The sequence below is a fragment of the Equus caballus genome, chromosome X (genome assembly GCF_041296265.1).
Source record: "Equus caballus isolate H_3958 breed thoroughbred chromosome X, TB-T2T, whole genome shotgun sequence".
Lineage (NCBI taxonomy): Eukaryota > Metazoa > Chordata > Mammalia > Perissodactyla > Equidae > Equus > Equus caballus.
Genome location: NC_091715.1, coordinates 107,675,334 through 107,691,923, shown reverse-complemented (window position 1 = coordinate 107,691,923; position 16,590 = coordinate 107,675,334). Strand labels below are relative to the sequence as shown.

The following is a 16,590-nucleotide window of genomic DNA, read 5'->3' as shown; positions in this document are numbered from 1 at the left end:
AGGGCAAATAAAAAGTATTCTTGGATTTTCTACATACACTGCTGTTTCATGCCCCTAAAAGAAATGATTGAAAGTCGATTCTACTTCTTTTCAGATTTTCCAAATGTCTTAGCAATAGTTTTCTTAATAGACACAGTTTGGGAGAGAGATTGCCCTATAAGATTCCTCCTTCCAACCCCATAACACAAGAGTCACATTTTTCCCCTTGCAACAAACACGTTTGGATCCTGAGTCCCCATCCAGGCTTTTCTGGTTTGGGTTTGATGCTTATTTGTCCCTGTTGACAGACATAAGCATCTCGGGTATAATTGTTACTTGGCACAAAGGTATAAATCAGAAGGGTAGTCATGTCTGCAACATTATAAGCTTGCTTTCTTGTAGGGCAAAGAGTTCATAACTCATTATAAGACTTCCTTCAGATTCCCAGAGCTATTTGGTGGCAGCTTTATTCTTTTATGCAGCTACATTCCTTCCCTCAGCAGTGTTCCTCTATTAGGGTTGGATGCATACCGGTTGACTGTAATCCCAACTGCCTGCTATTCCATAGGACCAGTTGTTGCTGGAGTGGTGGGCCTTACCATGCCCAGATACTGCTTGTTTGGAGACACTGTGAACACAGCTTCTCGGATGGAATCAACAGGGTTACGTGAGTACTTATAGAGGAATGGAAGGGATGGTAACCTCTTACTGTTGGGAAAGAGATTCTTCCTCAAGAGAGGGGGAAAAGAACAGGGTGCTTGATGTTTTAATATTGTAAACAAGAATAAAAGATAATTTGAGAAGATTAAGGAGCTTTAACACGCATTTTTCCTGGTGTTTAACAGCAAACCAGTAGGGGGTGATATTGGATTGAACATGTACCTTTCTTGTTCTAGAAATGAAGCTGTAGCTAAGTAACACTGAAACAGCCAGTCAGTTCGATCAAAACAACTAAAAAAAACCCTTTGAGTAGAGGAAAGAAATTGGCCAGCCAGGTGGGTTTAGAGGAGTCATGTTGAAAAAAGAAATAGGTAAGGGACTGATATTTTTAGTTTTTCAACTAGTTTGTGGAGACACACCCAGAGCCAGTTGCCTCCTAGCCAGCTGCTGTTTGCTGCTCTAGTCCTCTTTTGGAACTAGTTAGGACCCCAGGAGTTCTGGCTTCATCAAATAGCTCCCTCGAATTTAGCTAGCAATAATCCCTCAACCTAAGGAGCTTGGAATTCTGAAATAATTAATTCCAACTTGCCTGTATACAAAATCCTTAGCTTCTATCAAAACAGGCATGGTATCAAAGATACCATTTCTTCCCCCTTTCTTTGAGAAGAAAACTACAAATCCTTATGGCTTTTGTCAGTTGCTAGCAACTCTTTCTTAGTTATTTAATGCTACTACTAAGGCAATGTGAGAATCACAATGTGCCTTTACCTGTATCATGGTTGAGCAAAGCCATTTGTTCATGCTAGTATAGGAAAAGCATACAGAACAACAATAGATGCTATATAAACTCTTCATGGATTATCTATTTAAAAAACAGTGAAGCTCTTAGCGGCCCTGGCTCTGGCAAATACTAAGGAAGACAAGCTCTTCTGGAACTTCAGCAACCTATGCAAACTAGTCCCTGATGACATGGTGGCCCATATCACAGTGGGTGGTGCCCTGTCTGACCCCACTCCTCATCACTCATGTGCAGAAACAGGCTTGCACAATGGGTCTAGTCTTAGTCAATCTAGCCTTTGCAACTATGATTAAGGAGGCAGCACGGAACTTAGAAGCTGTTGTCAGAATAAATTTTCTGACATCTGGGAAAGTCTTCCAACTCCACAGACATGGCAGAGGCCATGGAAGTAGTCATTCAGGAACCACTGCATGCATAAGACTTTGCTCTTGACATGCAACCCAAGATGAAGTGAAATTGATCATGGAATCGCAATGCAGATTTGGCACAGTCCTCTGGACTGATGTAAGCTGGTGGAAGACTGAAGTCGTATTCTGGTCTGTACCAGGGAAACTCCACACATTTCCCACTGGAAATATAGAGCTGAGAGCAGAAATTGAATTTTCAGATTTAGACAGCACCTTGTTCAGTGATCAGCTAGGAAGAAGAAAATGGAGTGAATTATGTACAACAGGTGTTTACTAAGCACTGACTATGCAAGGAAGGCATTGTGAGGGATACAAAGAAGCATACACGTGTGGTCTATGCACTAAAGGAGCTGGTTAGTGTGTTTTCTGGAAGCTAATGACTGTGACTGAAATATGGTGTTAAGCTCCACACCTGACTGAAGATCCGTAAAGAAGTAGTCTCTAAACTCATGTTGGATATGAGACAAGGACACATCACAGGTCTATTTAAAAAATTGATTTCATCGATACCTACCTTCATGCCCAGTCGAATCCACTGATTTTGGAACGGAATTGACTGGTGACCCAACCCTGGAGTGATCATCCTAGCCACACAACTGTATGGTGGTTGGAATGAGCTCTCTCTCTCATTTCAGCTGTGTGTTTCCCAGCAAAAGGATGACTCTACTGAAAGGCTCCAGATGCTAGTGGGATGGCACACATAGGGCTGGTTAGGGACACTCTAGATGAGCCTGTGACTTTGAGGAATGGGACAACCCTTTTTGAGCAAAGATTTTGGGTGATCATGAGCTGGTGAGGAAGACACAAATAACAGTACTAAGCTGTCAAGAGAAGAAAAGTCATTGTGAGTACACATAGCAGAAATTTCTTTCAGCTCTTTTCAGCCATGCCTTCCTACTTGTATTGCACTCAGCTTCTAAAAGAATTACTTTCTCTAGTGTGCGAGAGAATGTCTTGGATTTTATTTAAGACTCAACTTGAACAAGATCTTTCTTCATAGGATGACAGTTTTCAAGAAGGTCAAGGATCTTACCTCAGTTAACAAATGATTTTTCTTCACCAAAGAATTATACTTAGTTTCTAAATAAAATTTTTAGTTGTAGTTCCCCATGCAAAGCTCTTATCCCAGGTTGGGATCATTAGTTGGAAAATAGTACATTCATGTGTGTACATAGCTAGATGTGCTCAGCCAAAGGACAGCTATAAATGTACAGTTGCCACAAAATGTTGACAGAGGTCTTGGGACATTTTCTCATTGATATTTTATTTTAAGCACAGCAATATTGAAAGATAGTTGTATGGATGTATATGGAAAAGAAACCCTTTTGTCTCTTAAGTAGGATATATAAACCTTGGGAGTTCAGCCCTAGCAGCAGCCTGTGAGAGAGGCTGCTGAAGCCTAACTTCCCTCAGAGGAGGTCACGTTTCAGCTGAGAGCAGAGTAGTGGTTGCTGATTTCTCCATCTCAACCCTCTGAGTTAAATTAACACCTTTCTATTGCTTGGCCTTTCATTTGAGATAGTGTCTAGGAGGCTGATAGGTGCTACAGCTAATGCCTTATTTGGGCCTGGTGAGGAAGGCCATCACTCCTCCTCCTCCTCCTGTGAAACCCTAACTAAAGCTCTCTCTCAGGGACTTTGCTGAGGGTCTGGTTCATTTAGAAGTGGGGACATTTATTACAGTAATATTTTCTCATGGATTTTACCTGAAAGGATTCAAAATCCTGCCTCTCTTTCTTTTACAGCTTATCGCATTCATGTTAGTCACAGCACCGTGACAATTCTTCGAGCTCTGAATGAGGGCTATGAAGTGGAGCTTCGAGGAAGGACAGAGCTCAAGGTATAATGTCCTTTTGTTTTTTGAATCAAACCACTTGGGCACACCTGCATCTGGAGAGGTCATGGTCTGCTGAAAGAGTTTACCTGGTGTCTGAGACTTAAGGCTATAATTTGGGCAGAATTTCCAGCTCCATTTGCAGTTCCTAAACGATTGTCCCCTTTGGCCTCAGTTTTCTTCTCTTCAAAATATGGCTACAGTGAGTAGGATTGTTAACACTCCTTCTGCATTTTCCAGACTATGAGTTGCATCTTTCTCTTTTAAAGCATTGCCTGGAATTTGGCTTTCCAATGTGCGGCACTATTATTTACATTTCCATTTTGTTTACTCTTTGGTAGTGCCAGACACTGTTCAATAAGCTACAATATTGGTGAGTTCGGGTTTTCTATTTATCTGCTCAGTGGCCACCCTTTCTGACTTTTCATCCACACCATTGAACCTCTGTTTCTAGATAGGCTTTATGTCTTTCTCCAAGGACCAGGAGGAATCAAGTCAATGCCTATGAAAGACAAACATTTGTAGCACCTTTTCTCTCTGTTAGGACTATCACTTGACCTGGGATTCAGGATTAGAATAATTTTCCTTTTCCTTTTTTTTTTTGCCATTTCCATTGGATTCTTTTTATCTTCCTCTGGATGGCCCCAGGGTCCCTGGCTGTCCCAGTTGTAAGAGACTCTAGAGATCTGATAATCTAACTCCTTCATTTTCGGATGAAGAACCAAGGTCCAGAGAGGTGAAGTAATTTGATCAGGGTCACACAGTCAATTGGTAGCAGAATCAGGCCAAAACCCAGGAAGCCCCACTTCCTTTTCAGTATCCTTTCTATGATACCATTGTGCATGAAAATTATTTCCTCAGTGATTATTCTTGGGCAAAGCAAAACCTGGGCACTGAGTGATGGACAATTTGTTTCTGTCATTGGCATGCCTTCCTCAAATGGTGGCAATTTACAGGAAAAAGATTTCAGAAGTTAAAGGTTGGAAGGCCTGATTCTAGCTGATCAATTCCTTTTCCAGTTAGTCATAGTTTGTCTTTCCAATAGATCCTTAATATCTTCCAGCAGGTGGGTTGAGTCATTTATGAGGGGACAGAAGTTCCTTTTCCACCTCTGCAGAGAACTCAGTGAGATGATGCGGGTGGCAAAACGACTGGGGCAGTGAATCAAATCACCCAAGGCTTTTGTGCTCCCTCTATACATTCTGTCGTTTTTCAGCAGAGGAGGACAAAGCTGGCTTGATTTCCTGAAGCACTTTCTGCTCTGTATTGCTGGGCACAGATTCCTTATTTTAAAATATGAAGAGCTGAAGAGGTGCCACTTTTGAAACTGAAAAGGAAAAATATGCCCCGACCCCCATGGTTTTTATTGCCCCCCAAATTCCAGTCAAGAGCAATCACATCTTTGGGTGTTTCAAGCACAAAAGCAGGACTACTTCAAAAGTGTCCTTTGCAGCTTCACGGTTTCCTCTGCCCTGGGGGAATTTGGGGATGTGCTATGGCAAGTTGGAGGAAGAGGCAGGGAGAGCCTTCGCCTAAGGCCACATCAGGCTTTGGTTATTGGAGTGGCAGGGGCTTCCTGAGGAAGAGAGTTTGAGAGGGAGACACTGAAAGAGAGGAAGAGAGGGGGGGTCCAGGGGAAATAAAGGAGCAAGGAGGAGAAGGAAGAAGTAAGACCCAAAGAAAGGGAGAGGAGGGGAGATAGTTTTTGTCTCTGTACCTCCACAGCCCCACCAGAGGCAGGTATTGGACATTACATAGCAGGGACCCAGGGACAGGAGATTCCTTGTCCTTTGGGGACATGCAACATACCCCCAATAAAACCATATCACTGACACGCTTCAGAAATTCTGATTCAACATTTTCACCCTTCATCCATTCTGTGCTGCTGGAAAGCAAGAATCACACTAGTGCATGGGTCAGAAGGACCACATTTGATGGCCAGCCAGGTGTAATTTCAAAGCTGATGGCTGAAAATATCCTCTTTTTCCAGCTGGCTGATGTTTGAACTACCTCCATCAGAGCCTCTTCTCTTGGATCCAGTAACAACAACACTCTTCCTTGAATCACATCTCCTTCATTGGAGTGATGACACTTTAAGTTGTTTCCCTTAGTAGAATCGGAGATATGGATTGGATTGGGCGAGAGAAGAGAACATGAAGCAGTTGAGTAATTGAGTGGGTGAGGGGTACAAAGAAAGAGACCAAAATGAGGAAGCTGAGGTATTTGGGGAAGATTCATTTAGAGATGAGAAGCTCAGCCTCTCTGGGGAGCTGTCCCACTGCCCACTCCAACTCCCTCTTGTACTATACTGAGCACAAATCATCAGTGCTTAACTGGCCAATTCTGCTTTTTAAAATATTTCTCTCCTAATGACCTGGTGATAAGTCATCTTATTACCTCTTCTCTTACATGAGTTCTGTTTCAGTTACCGTTTTCCTGACAAGTTTGAAGCTCCTTGCTGAGACTTTGTATATATCTAGGCTTATCAGTTGTGTTTACCATTCCCTCTTAGGTAGATTTACATTCTGGAAAGACTTTCTCAAATGGTTGTTCTCAGCCAGTTTATGTTGGTCTTGCCAGGGGTGGACACTTTCTGATCTTGTCTGAATTATTGGGCTAAATAGTGTTTGATTCTCAAGTCCCTAAGCAGTAGTTCTGTTTTGTTTGTGATTTCTTCTTTTTCCCCAGCCTCTTCTACCCCTACCCTCAACCCCTAACACACATACACGAGCATGCACACATGCAAGCATGTGCATACACACACATACACATACCAGCAATTGAGTTAAGAAGTAATGAGGTTGTATTGACAGAGTCATGAAGGTCAGAAGGTTTGGTCTGTAATTCTTGTCACATCAATGACTCAATGTGTGACATTGGACAAGTAACTTCATCTTCTCTGTGCTTTCCTTTCTCCACACAGAGGCCTCTTCTGACCTGTGATCATCAGGAAACTCATTAATCACAAGCTTTAAAATTCCCAACAGTTTCTTTTTGGCCTCTAGACCTGCTCCTTGACTCCAGTGTGTTGGAAAAGCTATATTGTGTGGAGGGAAGAGCACTTAAAATTTGAAATCTAAGGTGTTAACTAGACTTATTGTGGTGATCATTTCGCAATATACACAAATACCGAATCATTATGTTATACACCTGAAACTAATATAATATTGTATGTCAATTATACACCAATAAAAAATAGCAAAGTCATAGTAAAAAAAAATAAAATTTGGAGTCAGAGTTGGGTTCAAGTCCCAGCTATGCTTGCTTATTGACAAGTCAATTAACCTCCATGGACTTCAGTGTCCCCATTTGCAGAATAAGGTTATTAATAAGCCTACATTCCAGAATTTTTGTAAGGATAAAATAAGACAGAAGATGCCAAAGTGTCTTAAAAGTGTCAGGCCAAAGTAAGATGCTATTATTTGGGGGGTCTCTGGGACTGCCTAGGGGTTGATATTGAGTCACAGAGTTTGCTTTAGGCTTTAGTTGTTGCATACTTGTTTTCCCTTTCTCTCTCCCTTCAGCAGAATTTTGGAAGTAGGGTGGATAAACAGAGAGCTAGGATTCTAAGAATTCTCCTGGATGGGCTCCAAAACCTCAGAAAGCCCCTGGAGCTCCCCTGCATACTCTTTGATTTGGAAGCTTGCCTGAGTCCATAACACTCCCATCTTCTTTTGCAGCCATTAGTTTTGGCATCCCAGTGTGTCCCAGGACTTACCCAAATATCTGGACAATCCTGGTATCTACAGAGCTCCCTTGGGGACTGGCAAGCTGTCTTGATAGCCTCTAGATCTCAAGACAAATAGTCAAATATGGCTAGGGGTTGGGGTCCTCAAGTTTGAGCTTTAAATGTATGTTTTATCAAAATGATGTCCAATGACACCTTGAGTGTTCCCAGTGCTCAAGGGTTGAGAGTTCCAGTTGATGGAACAGTTTGATTATTTACTAAGCAACTCTTCTGTACAAGACACCGCACTAGGTACTGTGAAGGAAAGAAAGTGCTTAGGAGGCATTAGAGTTTGGCTTGTGTTTAGAGCCCAAGACATAACCTGATGATTGTTTTTACTTAACTACACTGTGAGCTCCTTAAGGACAGAGCCATCTCTGTATTCCCAGCCCTGGTACAATGAGAATGGAATAAATGTAAGAATGAGTGATGTGAATATATTTTCACGAAGTTCCTCTCTTCTGAAAACAGAGTGGCCCCAATCAGTCCAATTGTTTGAGGTTTACAGTGAGTTGGTTGCCAGTTAATGGAGGTTGGGGCTATTGTGGTAGTATTCTCTTCCTACTTGCCTCATGGAGGGCTTGCCTAGAGCCTTAAACCAAATATTTGCAAATTGCTTTGAGATTCTCCAATTAAATGTGCTAATTATTATTATGGTTGTTGTCATTATTGTTAAGGGATGCATGTATGTGATATAAAATACAGAACAATGGATTCGATATTTAAAGGGGGCAAACCTAATTGGAATTTCTAAGTTAAACAATTTAGAACTGTTCCAAACGAGATCTGCCGAGAGTGAGACCATATTTCAGATTAATGAGTTGGAAACACATCCCATTACTTGTTATCAGTCTTAGTAAACACATTTTTTTCTTATGGATTGGAGGAAATGAGAAGACAGACAAAAGAGAATTGGAAGGAGGAGAGAAAAACACATTGAGAGGAGAGTTTATTGGAAAGAGGGGAGGGCAGAGCATAGGCAGAAAATTTGGCTCCTCTGAGATCATCACTCAGGCTCTGGGGTGACCAGCTTGAGTTTACACTCCTTTTCTCATCTCAGACCTGTGGTTCTTGACAACCAACTAACTGCGCTTTAGATGGAGGCCTCCCTGGGGTCTCTCTCTACCTGTAAGAATTCCTTGGCGGGAAGAAAAGAAGACTGCAGAAATATAGACCTCTCAAAGCAGCCAGGATGCCTTGGGCTTAAAAACAAAGTTTCACAGCCTACTTTCTATTTCTATTCTATTTTTGGGTTTCATGAGAGCCATTGGATGGCTGGGTGGTGGGAGAGGGCGGTAAACTCTGAATGTATGTACTCTAGACACAAAAGACAATGGGTTGCCTGTTGCCAAAAGATCACAGCAAAAACGGCAAACAAAATCTTCAATTGAGCTTCCAGATGTTTGGTTTCTATGAAGCCAAACAGTCAGACATTCCCAAAGCTGGAGCTATGTGGCAGCAGGTAGACAAAACATCTGGGTGACAGCTTGAAATGGTGTTCACTTTTCATCTGGCTGCTGTGGCAGCTTATGAAGCTTGCCTGAGCCTCAGGTGTATACGGCAAGGAAGCCGTGTAGGAAGGAAGACTCCAGGGAGTGGTGACAAGGGGAAAGCAGAGGCAATATATGAGCCAAACTGAATGCTTGTACCCTGTTGACCAGAAGGGCTTCTTTAGGAAAATTGGTTATAGCATGTTTAAGATTTTCTGCGTTTTCTATAATAAGGGCAAAGGCACAGAAGAGACCTTCTGGCTAGTTGGAAAAAAAGGCTTCACGAAGCCCCTTCCTGTGCCCCCACCAGTGGGTAAAGATGGGTAAGTGGAGTTCACATTTAATTACAATCTTCCTATGCCCCGCTCTGCCACACTCTCATTCACTAACTATTTTTGTGTCTCTCCTGCCCTGCAGGCAAGTGGGCCACGGCCTGCAAGCGGTGGAGATTGCAGCCTTCCAAAGAAGAAAAGCAGAAAGGCAGCTGGTGAGAAACAAGCCATAAGGTAATGGTAAGCAGGAAAACAGAGCACAGAAGTTTGCCAAATTGTCAAAGCTGGGGCTCCCTTTGGCTTGGGTGCCAGTCTCAGCCTACACTCTGTTGGCAGAGTGTTGTGGAGCTGGTGAATTTCCAAGCTCCATTGAGTTGTGCAAAAACCTTATGGAGAGGCCTCTTGCAGAGCTAGCTGCATCCGAGGGATATCGGCTGCCCTGGCCTGAGAGAGACCCTTGCCTCCTGCGCTGATAACACATTTGAATGTTAACAAGTCTGGCCTTGTTATTCAGTTATCAGGCAGGTGCACCTGTCTCTTTCATTGCTGAGCACGTGGGTCACATAGTGAGCCTCCTCAGGTCTCTAGAGACTCACATCTATCTCAGCAGCACAGCAATAATGCAATGGCCCCCTTTCCAGGGATCTATTGGTGAGACCATCTTTGAGAGGATGCTTATGTCATTTCCTCTGGAGGCACTGCCCAATCCCTTCCGAGGTTGGCACTGCCAACCAAAATAAGACTGGATACCCCTTGACAGCCTGGCTTGAATTCAGGACAATTTCCTCCATCCCTCCTCCCCTACTAGAATGGTGTGATTCCGAAGCAGCAACAACAGCCTAATTATCAAGAATTCTCCCCATGTATTTATCTCTAAGGAATCCATTGCTTTCTTGGGCTCCTGTCAGTATCTCTTCTTTATCTTGCTTTCTTGTTCTCTTTTTCATGGAGACCTTGACTCTAAAATCCATTGCTCGCTCCACATATCCTTGAAAATCGTAAGATTCTAAAGTAAACATTAAGGCATCTCCACATACTCCTGCTCTTTTGTTCTTTAACATGTTCCAGAATAATCACAATTCTAGCAGCAATTACTAAGGCATCCACATACTTCCTATTTTCCCGCTAGCCTCTTTGGAGTTTGTCAGCTCTCTATGACTGTTTTCCTCCCAAGCAAGCTCAGTGCATCTTCATTTCTGCGACTATCGCAGGTAGCCTCTACAAGTCATAACATTTATGCTTCAGAAATGCTTCCGTACTGAGCATGTGGCTCCCCTGCAGCCTCCGGGACCACCCCCTTCTACCCTGCCACCTGAGGCCTGGCTCTATTCTTTCCTATTGACCTATACAAGCAGATGAGCAGCTGGGACACACAGTCATCCAATTTCCAGGAACATTCTTTCCTGTGGGGAAGGAAACACAAAGACACACAGATACACAGTCTCAGTCTCAGTCTGAGTCTCAGCTGCTGTCTCTGTCTCACAGCAGGAAAGGGTTTGGATGCTCTTTAGGGGTTTTCCCTTCGACAGGGTGGCACAGGTATTGGAGGCACTATATAAGAACCTATCCATTCCCAAGAATGTGTTGGAGTTTGCAGCAGAAGACACTGCAGCTGCCTCACCATCATTATCTGTGTGCTTGGTAGTGCTTTCGCAGCATTGCAGATGGATGTGGCTTAGGCCATTTATACTCGCTCATCTGGACCACGGTACCAGAGGGCAATCTTCCGTGGGCTGTGGATATATGGAACAGATTGAAGCCAATTGTCCCAAAAGTGGATTTGACCTCTGATCCTGGCCACATTAGCACTTGTGCTTTAATCAGCATATGAATTGACCACAACGGCCTTGGCAAGCTGTGCAAATCATAAAACTCCTCAAGAAGAGCATCCTTGACAAATTTCAAAAGGCTTGACCTATATGCAAGAGCTCTGATCCCATCCCATCCCATCCCATCCCATCCCCTCTCCTCTCACTTACCTCTCATTAAATATCCTATGTTGATGTCACCCAGTAACACCACCTATTCCAGAATGTTTCCAACTTTCTGTGAATTTTCAGGCTGACTCTTAGTGAGATAGACCCAACTTACAAAAGACCCACAATACCTGTGAATGCCTCTCACCCACTGCTGTCATCACAGGAGCTGTTAGGGGAAAACTTGAAACCTCCAGAGAGCCCTGTGGAGTCAGACAGGGAGGAAGGAAAGATGCTGTGAAAGGGAGCACAGCTTTGGTGAACTGACTACAGGGGCTGCCTCTCAAGGAGGGCCCTGCTATTTATCCAGTAGCTCCTTCCTCATGTTCCCAAATATCCACCACTTCACAAACCTTCCTAAAGGTTATCACTTCATCTAGTTACTTTCCCTAAAATTTCACCAACTGAGGTTCATTTGGGTTTGACAAGCCTCCTGTTTCAATTATAGATGTACCTTTTGGAGGCTAAGGGGTGATTAATCACTCATATCATAATGAAGGTAGACCAAGCTAGATGTTCAGGAGAACTTGGAAGCTCCATTTTGACTGGGATGAGGAGAAATTAGGAATTTGGCAGTTTTGAAGAATGGATGGTAATAGTGGAGAGCTTGGGACAACACAAGAGCAATGGATCCCTGGGAAATGGGAGAAGGGGGAAATAATTATGAGGGCTGAAAAGTCAGTTTAGTTTCCCCCAGTTTTAACCTTTGCTTTGGGTTTTCCTTGTACTCAAATAATGGGAAGAAAGCACACTTTTCTTTCTGCACTCAGGACCTAGGATCCCCACCAGAGCTCTAATATAACTCTGCTCCATGTGGGTTAAACCAGCTTTTGTCAACTGGCCTAGAAACCTGACCACCACATATATAACAGTTTCTATGGAGCAAGGCATTCCAAATTTCAAATAATTGAGTTATAAATGTTTAGGACACATCTCATTAGTAAGGTGAGGATTACCTATATATTAACATATACCCTTTTTTGTTAAATTTGTAAAAACTCTTGTAAACAGCAACATCTAATTATGCAAACTTGACAGAAGTCATAATGTTTATTTATTCAATGATCCAGGAAAGTTTAGCAATTTGCAAACTGTTCGTGGAGTAGAGTGGTGTTGCGGGCTTGGGATCCTTCATTTAGAAATCCCGTGGAAGGTCTAGGATGGAGATGGTATACTTACCGTTTTCTCTTTCTCCCACCTAGGAGCAAAGGGCTCCAAGATTGGAATCTTCTCTTGGTGAGGCAACGGAAAAGCTCACTCTGGTTCAACAAACTGTTCTGCCTGGGCAGGAAATCAGTGAACGACTATATCTCTGAGGATGACCAATTTCCAGGGTTCTTCAAGCCTAATTTCAGTGTAAGGGAGCCCCTGGGAAGTAACTTTAATAAGCTTTCTTCATTACACAGCTATCACCAAAAAGGACATTTGAATGTAAACTGCTATGGATATGAACCCCAAAAAAGGATGGAAAACCACCTCCACGTTTAGTCATTCCAGAATAGAATGCCCAACTTGGACTAAGATAAGAAGGTCTCTATTTTCGCAGAAAAAAGTAGGAGGCACTTTGTTTTCTTTTTCATTGCGTTTGAATCTCTAGAAAGTATTTAATGAGTATAATTTATAACTCAGATACTATGAGATTAGTGCCAGGAAAAAAAAATCTTCCAGCAAACATACATCTGAATCCCAGTCCACTGTGACCTCAGTTGGCTGGAATGCACGGGGAATAGGGAGGAGAAGAAGAGTCTGCTTAATTGTGTTGTTTGGATAACCGAGGGCTAAGAAGAAGTTCCTTTGTTTTCTTATTGCTTATTATTCGAAATCTCTCCAAAACTGTCATAGTCTCTTTTCCTGTCTAAGTAAAGAGAATCTAGGCAACATAATTGAATTGTCCTTGCTAGGTAGCTGAGCATCTCACTGGGCCTCAGGGTCATAGTCTGAACATGACAGAAAAGATGTAAGAGATATTGTCAGGGTAAAAGATACAGAAGTAGTGGATTGATTTGAGCAATTCCCTTAAAGTTTTGTACTATCCCTCCCTTCTCTGCCCAGCCTGCCTTTCAAGCCCTTACCCCTGCCCCTAAAATAAATCCCTTTGAACATTTGTTTTTACTTTATGCTTTTAGTTTTCCAGATTTTACTTTCAAGGGGTTATTGGCAGTGGCTTGCCACAGTCACATGGACCAAAGCAATAAGGCTTAATTCACAGGCATGTTTAAAATAGTTAAGCAAGCTTTTCCTCCCTTTTATTATAAAAAATAATCTCTTTATTAAAACAGCTGAACCCAAACATATCAGCCAGTAAAGCAGTTAATTCTTTTAGAACAAGCCTTTTTAAAGAAAGAAATGCCTACGGTATAATTTGATACCTTTCTCACTAATATTTAATTTTTCCATTATCAACTCACCCTGAATCTGAGCTTAGAGTCAAAAGCTCTTCCCAGCAGAGATTTTCCCTCAACCTTCCATCCAAGCACCCTTGGACTACTTCTCTCTTCACAGAAGCTAACTTCTTTCAGCCTCAGGTGGTCTATTTACTATGTTCCTGTTGAAGAGGATGCAGAAAAGCCTTTCAACCTCCTTAATCCGGGTTTCTAATTCCTTTTTCTAGACATGGCAGAGGAGAAGGAGACATGAAATATCATCTTCTACTTGAGGCAAAGTCTCAGTCAAAAGCTGAGATTTTAGGACTTCTAGAAAGAGGCGAGGCCTAAGGGAAGTTTCAAAGAAAGGTACCACTCAAAACAGGACTTCACTTCTAGAGGAGGAGGCACTGTCTTCTAGTGTCAATATGGAAGGATCTTTGTGGGCAAGGGAGGGGAAATGGGGCTGCAGCTGCAGGTTCCATGGATCAGGATTCTCCCAGACATAGTGCAATCCTTTATCTCCAGGAACTATAGTACCAAGGATGGGCCTGCAAAATAACGACTGCCAGCCAAAGTCTGTTATTGAGCCACGTGACCCACTGAGTGGGATCCCTAAGTAATCTGATCCTATCGCCTATTTCCCTCTTTGATATTTTTCTAGTCTGGCATATCAACCAAGCCTACCTTGTCTAGCCTACTAATCCTACTTTGTTCATGATCACATCTTCCTTTGCTTGATTCTATCATGAACCTCTATCTAAAGCCACTCCATCCTTTCTTGAATTCTTTTTCATTAAGGCCTTCTGCATTGACCAAAATGAAGCTTTCTTCAATTTGCCTTAGCATTTTAATTATTCGTGGGGAAGAAAAAGACTCTCTACTTCCATATACCACTTGATTGATTTAGTGGAGTATAGCCTGATTCTTATAAACAAGCAATTATTTCTCTATTCGCCTGTTACTACTAACACAAAGGCTTGAGTTGGTGGTTGAGAGAGACCAAAATGATTTTTTCACAGCTGCTTTCCTAGGTAACTTATATTCCTTGTACAAAACAAAATATTTAGAAAACAATTTAAACAAGGTTTTCAAACAGATTTAAATTAGCTTCATCACAGCCTTTATATCTGCTTGTTATCTTGTGATTTGCCTCTTCTCAAAATGGATTATTGGAAAAGGAAGCCAAATGCTAATGAACTTCAAGTTGGGTTCTGCTTATTTGAGGTTTTACTGTACTTTACAAATGTAACTTAACAAAATGGGGGATTATTTAAGTCCCTTTAGATTTTTTTTCTTACTGATCTCAACAGCAATACATGTTTATTGTAGAAAATTTCGAAAACACAGAAAGGCACAAAGGAAATTAAAATTGCTCAAAATCCCTTTAGATCCTATATTCTATTTTAACCTTCCTGTTTGGGCTCACTTTGTGGATTATTCCATGTTATTATAACATCCACTTGGCCAAAGAATACCTTAAGTCAGCTGATTCTCAAATGAGTCCATTTTGCTTTTCTTTTATTTTCTTGTTGGCAATGTCATTCATATTTTTGGTGGTAGAAGCTGAATCTGTTTAGATCGCGGCCAGCTTTCAGGTGCTCCACTTGTTCCCTATTTCACTCGGCGAAGGTAAGCAGGAGGAGATAGCGGATGGCTATCTACCTCCTAAGAGGTTTCCAACAGTTTACTACACAAAGCTGCTCCACCAAAAATGATTGTTCCAAGGATTCCCATTCTACCTACCTTGTCTTAGACTTAGTAGAAACAACTTTATTATGGAGCTACTCATCTCATCACGTTCTTGTCCTTAATCCAAGTGAAATCAATTTGCAGAGTGGGAGATGGCAAACAGCCAAATAGTAATACTTCATGCACTGGGTGGTCACATCTATGTGACATCAAACAATTGGATGTAACTTAAAAACTCAGTTGAATCAAGTAAGCATTAATTAGACAAAAGGCCACAATGGATTGGCCCTTTTATTTTAACCTCTTCTCCAGCCAAAGCTGGTTGACCTAATCAAGCGCATTTCCCAATCGGCTGGTTGCTTCTAGCCCATTAAAAGAATGGAATCCGTGCAATAGTATTCTCTGGCACCCCTTCTCTGGCCCATGCCATCTTCTCAAGATGATTGATGGGTAAACCACAGACATAGAAGCAAGTTACCTTTTAAAAAACACAATATGTCTGTTATTTGTATGTTGTTTGGGTTTCTCTGGAGTGATTTGTAAAAATCCTGATATCTTAGCTCTTTCTCAGTTTGGATTTGCTGCAGGCCAAGTGATAGTAGATCTTTTTCAAAGAGGCACTGAGAGCAGAGGTGACCATTAATCTATACTCTCACTTTGGCTCACTGCAAATTAGAGTGGCTCCAGATGCCACTAAAGATTTCTCAAAGGTGATCTAATTCAAAGCAAATGAATATGTCCGTAGAATCATAGAGCTGGCAGGGCCTTGGAGACCATCAACCCTGTTGAAATGGGGAAAAGAATATTGGGGTCCCGAGAGGAAAAGCCATCTTCCCAAAGTCACCATCTAGTTAGTAGAAGAAGAACCACTCTTACCAAGTCAAAAAGAGATGTGAATTATCAAGGACACCTCCTGACATTTAGGAACATTTCTTCTTAGAGATCCTGGGTAGGACCCTTAACTATCTGTGTGGGCACAAGCTTGGCAGGAATACTTTGGTTTGCGGTATTTTGAGATAGGTGACTGTACTGACATCACAGTCCAGAGAGAAAGAGAAAAGACTGCAGATTCCTTGGTCACTAAATCACCTTTACCATGCAGACAGGATCACATCCATAGCCATACATGCTCCTAAATTGATTTGGCCCAAGTGGATGGAAAACAAACCTCTAATTCTCCCCAGCCCTATGGATTCATTTGTAGTTTATGGCATATGGCCTTAGTGCTATTTATAGAATTAAAGTCTCAGAAATACCTTAGAAGATGCCTGACTTCAGAGGACATCTTAGGAATATTTTCACTGTGCCCATCATCCACACAAGAGCTCCAGTAAATAGTGAGGGAAGTCAGAGGAGAACCAGGCCTGCAAACTTCAAAGCAAGATGAGAACT

At 42.1% G+C, this 16,590-nt stretch overlaps 1 protein-coding gene across 1 annotated transcript in view; it reads left to right on the top strand.

The window, feature by feature from the left end:
• Positions 1–13,247, top strand: part of GUCY2F (guanylate cyclase 2F, retinal) — an 84,998-nt gene extending 71,751 nt beyond the window's left edge. Inside the window, exons 15-19 of the mRNA XM_005614408.2 lie at positions 548–646; positions 3,590–3,684; positions 9,130–9,218; positions 9,313–9,401; positions 12,346–13,247. Coding sequence (XP_005614465.1) covers positions 548–646; positions 3,590–3,684; positions 9,130–9,218; positions 9,313–9,400 — 371 coding nt within the window. The 3' untranslated portion in view covers position 9,401; positions 12,346–13,247. The remainder of the gene's footprint in view (positions 1–547; positions 647–3,589; positions 3,685–9,129; positions 9,219–9,312; positions 9,402–12,345) is intronic.
• The last annotated feature ends 3,343 nt before the right edge of the window (positions 13,248–16,590 follow it).